At 37.5% G+C, this 7,236-nt stretch overlaps 2 protein-coding genes across 2 annotated transcripts; one reads left to right on the forward strand and one right to left on the reverse strand.

The window, feature by feature from the left end:
* Positions 1-918: 918 nt before the first annotated feature.
* On the forward strand, positions 919-4,043 carry LOC136228073 (uncharacterized). The gene is made up of 4 exons (XM_066016908.1): positions 919-1,583; positions 2,091-2,348; positions 2,444-2,535; positions 3,040-4,043. Exons 1-4 carry the CDS (start codon positions 957-959, stop codon positions 3,746-3,748), a joined length of 1,686 nt encoding a protein of 561 aa, XP_065872980.1. The 5' UTR covers positions 919-956; the 3' UTR covers positions 3,749-4,043.
* Positions 4,044-4,072: 29 nt separating this feature from the next.
* On the reverse strand, positions 4,073-6,814 carry LOC136228074 (protein SOSEKI 1). Its single transcript, XM_066016909.1, has 6 exons — positions 6,160-6,814; positions 5,992-6,061; positions 5,787-5,899; positions 5,007-5,643; positions 4,812-4,925; positions 4,073-4,381 (listed from the first exon to the last, which is right to left on the reverse strand). The coding sequence occupies exons 1-6, from the start codon at positions 6,287-6,289 to the stop codon at positions 4,252-4,254; spliced, it is 1,194 nt and encodes a 397-aa protein (XP_065872981.1). The 5' UTR covers positions 6,290-6,814; the 3' UTR covers positions 4,073-4,251.
* Positions 6,815-7,236: the final 422 nt, after the last annotated feature.

Raw genomic sequence — 7,236 nt, forward strand, 5'->3', positions numbered from 1 at the left:
GGGATCTTCATACACTCTTTCCCCAAATCTTCCCTAATGGCTATTAGGAACTCCTCCCAAGGTGGATCACCAGCGCTTCCTCTATGCTTAAGGTAAGATTGATGCCATTCCAGTGCTTTACCCAATAGATGCAGAGATGCGAGTTTTACCTTGGAGTTGGGAGGGGTCGCATCAATTTGAAAGAATCGCTCACAGCGAAAAAGCCATCCATCCAATTTAGTTCCTTCGAATCTGGGAAACTCTACCTTGGTGAATCGAGCCGATAACTGATAAGAAGGTTGCTCCAAATCATTTGTGTTGAGATTGACAGAAGAATGAGGATTAATTGGTGACTGATTGATGTGCAAAGCAGCGATGAGAGCCTTGAGTTCTGTCATGGAGTTCTGCTGTTTGTCCACAAATTCAGTGATGAACTGCTCCTGTTTCTTGTTATTCTCGTTGATCATTCCCTTCATCATCGATTTCAGGTTGTCCTCCATTCTCTTCAGTTCCTGCGCTCTAGTTTCAGTCATCGTAGAGTTTGGATTTGACGGGAATCGGAGTTACAACGGAAGACGGCGATCCGATGAGAATCGAATGCTCTGATACCAAATGATATCACTAGAATTTCTGATAATAAGAATCTAAGAGAGAAGAGAAGATTTCTGGTATTTTCATTCATGAAATCACAAGATGACGATTACAACCTAGATATAGAAAAGACAAAACAGCAAGGATGGTGCTGCCTAACACGTGGCAACAGGAACTCTCTCTCTATAACTAACTTCTTAACAGCTAAGAAAACAAAACACAAACAAGGAACCCAAAACCACAATCAACTAAATTTCACTCATGACAGGTCAAGCCCCAATATTCAAATTGATTTACGCCACGTGTCATCCCGTAGTGAAAAGGGTCCAGCTTCCGATGAAAGTTGCATTGAGATTCTGATAGCGACATAGCTCTCCTCTTTGGCCATGCTCTCGAAAACAGAGCAACACATAAAACATAGGCTAGCAGAGCAAAGGAAGCAAGCCCCATTCATTTCTATGGCGTCCCTTACGCCTGGTTTGCTCGAAAAACTCCTTGTGAATGCGGGAAATAAGGATGTTAAGGTAACTGGAGAGCACCGTTCCGCCCTCCTCCAGGTTTTGGAGATTTTGCCATCTCTTGCCGGAGCCGGAGCTGATGATCCCTGGCAAAGCAGAGGTTTTTTCCTCAAAGTTTCAGATTCTCTCCATTCTGCTTACGTATCCGTACAAGATGAGGATATGGATTTGATATACAGCGACAAGATACAACTTGGTCAGTTCGTTTACATTTCTGGGTTGGATTCGGGTTCACCTGTTCCTTTTGTTCGAGGGTTGAAGCCCGTTCCCAAGAGGCGGCCTTGCGTTGGGAATCCTAAGGATTTAGTGTCGAGTGAGCTCTTGAATCCTAAGGGGAACACAAGATGCAAGAATAATGACTTGAAAAAGAATGCATTGGAAGGTTTGGAGTTGAGGAGATTGAGTTTGGACTCGGCTAGGAGAATCTGGGATCAAACTCCAACTCCCAAATCTTCTTCTACCAGTTTTAATTCGAATTTAAGAACATCAAACAATGTATTTTCTTGCTCTCTCACTCTTAATGAGAATTCATATTCATATTCATATTCATATTCATATTCATATTCATATTCTTTTCTTTCAATATGTATGTGTTTTGTTATCTATACATTATGTAACTTTTACTTACATATTGATCACCACATGTCTGTAAGTATGCTGATGAGAAGTTAGCAGCTCTAAAATTATTGTTTATACTCTTTAAAATTGGTGGATCATATACATGATTAGTTAAATGGCTTTTTAGCTCTTCAGCTCCACTTTCTGATGGTGTACAGTTGGAGGCTATCCACCAACGACCCCTTCATAAAGTCTAAATATTTACAAACGAATCAAAATTTGCAGCTAAATATAATCCCTTTAAAAGGCGCAAAGTTTGGCTTTTGTCTTTCACACCATTTTGAATAATAGGGGTTACATTGCTCTTCCCCAATATTGGGGGCAAAATTCAATTTTTCGGTGGCATGTTTGTTTCATAATGCTTGTTACCAAATATTGTTATAGGTTAATTCCCGCAAGAAAGCTGCTTCAAAGAATGATCCGCCACTGAAGCCCCCAATTTTAAGTATATCGCCATTGAAAAGCAAAACTGGAGTCTCTTCTCCTAAACATATTGCCAAGCCTCAGAAGAAAGATTTCAGGTCTCCTGCTTGTACCAATATTCCTAGCTGTCTTGTTAAGGTACCCATTAGTACAAAAGCTTGCTCTGAAGAAAAGATTTCCTGGAACACACTTCCCCCGGCCATTCATAATCTTGGAAAGGTTTGGAATTAATTCATGCTAATGATCTGATCGATGTTATATCCAAGATAAGTTGATGCAATGATTCTTCTTCTTAATACTCCTTATGGTTTCAGGATATTATGCATCACAGGAATGTTGCATCTTTGGCTGCTGCACGTGCACTGGAAGAGGCATCGGCCGCTGAGAGCGTCATTCTATGCTTGCAGTATGAATCTTATGTTCTTAGTGTGATTTCAACTATAATTGACTAGATGACAATTTGTTTTCTTATCCAATTTTTAGTTATTATTCCCTACATCAAATATAGCCAATTTGTTGATCAAGTAACCAACAAGAGGAATTCTAGACTAATTCGATCAAGAAATGACAAGTTGTGGACTTAACAAAGCAAATAAGTCCAAATATAAATTAGAAATGGATGTTCTCATCTGATATTTTGATAGATGGTTGCTGTCAGTTCTTGTGTATTCTATGATTTAGACTGCTGATGAGTGAATAATCAATGGAGAGGATGCTTCCCACTTGTTTATTTATGCTACTAAACCATATTTCATTTCTCTGTCTCTATATCTCATATGAACACAATTATGCTCTCTAGTTGATGAGATTGCAAGGTCCTGGTTTTTGAACGAGATCGAAATTCATATATAGTTTCCCTTTCCTCCTCCTATCATGCAACCACTATTGATTATGGTATATTTTTTTCTAGAGCATTTGGAGACTTGTGTGGCTCTTCTCAGAATATATCTTCAGGCCCTCTTGTTGAACAATATTTAGATCTCCACCAGAATATGCAAAGAGCAGCAACAGTTGTTAAGTCCCTACTCATTGCTCTCCCCGGAGGACCAAAATCAAGTTTTTACAATAAGAATGCAGCTTACTGGGTTCATGCTGCCATAGAGACTAATCTTTCGAAATTCATCTTGTTCAAGAAACCAGAGAAGGGTGAAGAAAATACTGATACATGTCACTGTGTCGTCCTAGGGAGCATCAAAGAGGAACTGAATTCTGAGAATCAATCACCTCCAAAGAAACAAAGTCCTCAAAATCATCGGAACATGTCGGACTCAATTCCTAAAGTTACTTCTTTGTTGAAGAATAGCTCAGCTGCTAAAGCAATTCATCCCAAAAAGGATATTTATCCTAAAGAAGCAGGATTGAGGGAGACGGCAAGTTTAGCAGAAAAGCTGCTTCTGCATTCTCGCCAATGGTTCTTGAAGTACATGGAGAATTCATTGAGCAATGGATTCCAGTTTTGCATAGGGGAAGCTTCTGAAATTTCCTGTCTTTTAAGGCAGCTTAACAGGGTGAACCAGTGGTTAGATGGCTTGACAGGTGGAGATAATGGAAAGGTACAAGACTTGAGGAAGAAGATATACAGGTTTCTATTGGCACATGCTGATTCTGCTGGTAAGTAGATATAACTAACTGGATCATAAGGCTTCTAATTCACACAGGTATTCAGTATATGGCTAATTGGTTAACGTTTATACTGATAATGTCTTCTGATTTCTATCTAGAGATTCAAACATTTCCAACTAAAAAACAATTGTTTATGTAAGAAAGCTGACGGCCAGAAGAATAGTATTAACTGTAAGTTGTAAGTTATTGTAGGAAACCAGGTTAAGTTTCAATTTAGGAAACATTTTGTGCTCTCAGCTTTAATTTATGGTAGAGTTTCCAATGATTAATATTAACTTGGAAGCTTCTGTATGAGGACTCGAGAGAGATGTTCTAGTTAAATGCAGGATATTAAATTTAGAAGCAAATATGTGTACTCTTTCCTATGAAACTGCATACTATTTACATATTGAAGCAGTGAAAATCAGATTCTTTTTACAGTGTATTTGCAGAAATGAACTATTAAAATTTGGAATGGGAAAGTGGGTCAAAAGAAATAGCTGCTAGAGGATCCATCAAATTAGAAATTTGTTGATGATGGTGGTGTCTTCTTGACAGAATCTGTAGCAGTTTTTGCAGAGGCTTTCAGTCCTTTACAAGACTTCATGTGTGTGTGCAGTTTCTCCGGTCTGAATGACTTTCCACATTGCCTGCAAATTTCCATTCAAATCTTAAATCATCTACTACTAACTAAGTCTATCCAAATAATTTCATTGAAAACTCTTTAAGAAACGAGGAAACATGTTTTCTTCTACCTGTTGATCCTGCTATTTTTTATTGACATTTTGATCCTATGTCACTTTAGTAAAACAAAGAGTGAGGAAAATTCTGAAGGTCGAAAAATATTGGAGAATACCAAGTCAGACAATATCAAATTTGTGTCTTCAATGGATTGTAGTGGATCTGACTTGTGACATCCTTGCTCGTGACATTTGTCAATTTTCCTTTGACTCAAAATGTGAATGCACAAAACCAGAAACTTTTTTTCTTTTCATCCATATATATATATAAATCCACATGGGTAGGAATTCCTTAGGAAGACTGAGTTAATAAGAGAAGTGAGGTCATAATTTCACTTACGAACAAATTGGTGCACCCACTGGCCTGTACGCAGCAGGAACCCCTTTTGAGTTGCCAAATCTACTTTTCTGCTTCTGATTCTTGTTTGATCCTTCAACACTATCGAAGCTTCTCCTGCAGTTAAGATAGTAATAAATTTGAATTTAGTTGGGTTATATAAACTTATAATTACAGTTATAAATAATTTGAAATTACCTAGCAGAAGTACATTGCTGCTTTTGTTGATTCCAATTAGTAACAAATTCTCTTGCAGAGCCTCCTAGAATGTCTCTTTTGCAAACAGCAGAGTTATTAACATTTCTACTTAAAGACGATTTATTAACAGAAACCAAGGCTGTATCATTTGTATCAACAGCACCACAAGTAATCAAGTTTCTGAGAATTTTGGAAGCTCCATTTGAGTTGCTCTTACTCTTTGCATAATTCGATTCCTGATACTGGTACAGCAAAGAGAATTCTGGACTTGGTGTGCCTGGTTTTTCATTTACATTATTATCATCACCTTGGTGACCTTTATTTCCATTTCTATGTTTTGTCTTACTTAACAGATTGGAGTAAGATGAGGATGACGAATAACTCCCCAAGTTGTCCAGTTGTTCTCGTTGAAAATTGTGTTTGCTTGGACTTTGCTGTTGGTTTGTTGAATCTTCTGTTAAGGTTGATCTACCTGAACCAAATATAGGTGATTCTTGACATATTTCAGATGATGTCTTGGTTGAAGAATCGAAGCTATTATCTGGGGATACATGGCTTGCTTCTTTTTCTTCAATTTCAATTTCAACCCCAACTTGGTTTTCATTTTTGGATATGGAAGCTTTCTTTTCACAATCATCTGTTTCATCATCATGCGGGAAATTAAGACAAAAAACAGTCTAAAAAAGATAGTATGACATTGAGTAAGAATATAATCAAGTTTGAAGAATAAAAAAGGAAAAATAGAAAGTAATTTTGTAAGAAAGAGGAAGTATTAAATACCAGAAGGGAGAGGGAGAATTTGGGAACCTTTGAGGACATATTCATTGTCAGAGATAGGGGTAATAAGATCATCATCAAGTAAATCCTGCCAAACAAAGACATTCTTGTATCTCCTGTTTCAGCAAAACAAAACAAAAATATTAAAGAAATAACATGAGATGAGATGAGAAGAATGGTTATATATAATAAGAATAATAAAAAAAACCTCTTGTAAGACCAAGCAAAGGTTTCTGAAATATCTTTTCCTCGCAAATCTGACATCCATCTCTTGACATCTTTTGGAAAACACACCAGGGAAGGAAAGGGAAATATATAAATGATTTGATGTATAGATATAATTAATAGAGTAAGAGGAGAAGAGAAGAGAAGAGACCTCGGAGGTAGACACCATTTCGATTAAGATGATGAACACGAATAAGATGAGGATGTTCAACTCGACCCATTCGGCTGAGCAAGTATATGATGTGAATACGCCTCACTTCTCCTCCTCCACTGCGTTCCATCTGGCCTTCTTTTCAGCCAACACAGACACAAACCATAAATATATACTATAGGAATCCACGACATATATATATTCTACTTTTTGTCCTTTCTGTTGCCGGCCGGCCTAAATCCACTCAACTCAACCTATCTATCTCAAAACATATATTCTGCGACTTCAATACTGTCATATTCAAATGTTTTTTCTGAAATATAAAAATGCAGGCTTTCACTATGCAACTCCCAACCGTGCATCCCATCCCATATATTAAACAAATATATTGTCACATCCAGTAAAAGAAATTCTGATATTGGAGTTCGAGAGATTACATGGAGAGACGCTACCTTTTATCAGATATCCCGCGATCTAACAAAATAACTTAACCCAACTTTTCACCATTTTTCTTATTTCCTAAAAATCGTTCTACTCTTTTATTACTAATTAGTCCATTTAAACCATTTTTATTTGGGAGAATTACTAAACTAGTCCCTTTTAAGGGGTTAGTCTACCTTTCTAGCATCTTTCAAATTTTTTTACAAAACTAATATATTTCAACAAATAACTTCCATCTTTGCCATCATCTTCTTTCTAACCAGAACTTCATCTCTCTAATGTATCAAACACTGTGATAGGAAGAGGAGGAAGAACGAGAAGCGACAGCGGCACAATCAAAGAGGTGGAGAAGCGAAAGACGGCGATAGGAAGATGAGGAGAAGCAAACAGCGAGCAGAAGCGAATGGCGGCGATAGGAAGAGGATGAGAAGAAGGCGAACGACGAACGGAAGAGGAGGAAGAAGGCGACCCTTTTTCCGGCAATCTCGTCCCAATATATATTGTTTATCTTCCTTTTTCATGTTTTTCCTGGCGAGCCCAAAAAACAGTGACATTGTTATCTGAAAATGCATTTTGGTTGGAATATCAGTTTCAGATTTTTTCCCGACAGTGTCGATATTTGTAGATATTTATAGA

The sequence above is a fragment of the Euphorbia lathyris genome, chromosome 4, assembly GCF_963576675.1.
Source record: "Euphorbia lathyris chromosome 4, ddEupLath1.1, whole genome shotgun sequence".
Taxonomy (NCBI): domain Eukaryota; kingdom Viridiplantae; phylum Streptophyta; class Magnoliopsida; order Malpighiales; family Euphorbiaceae; genus Euphorbia; species Euphorbia lathyris.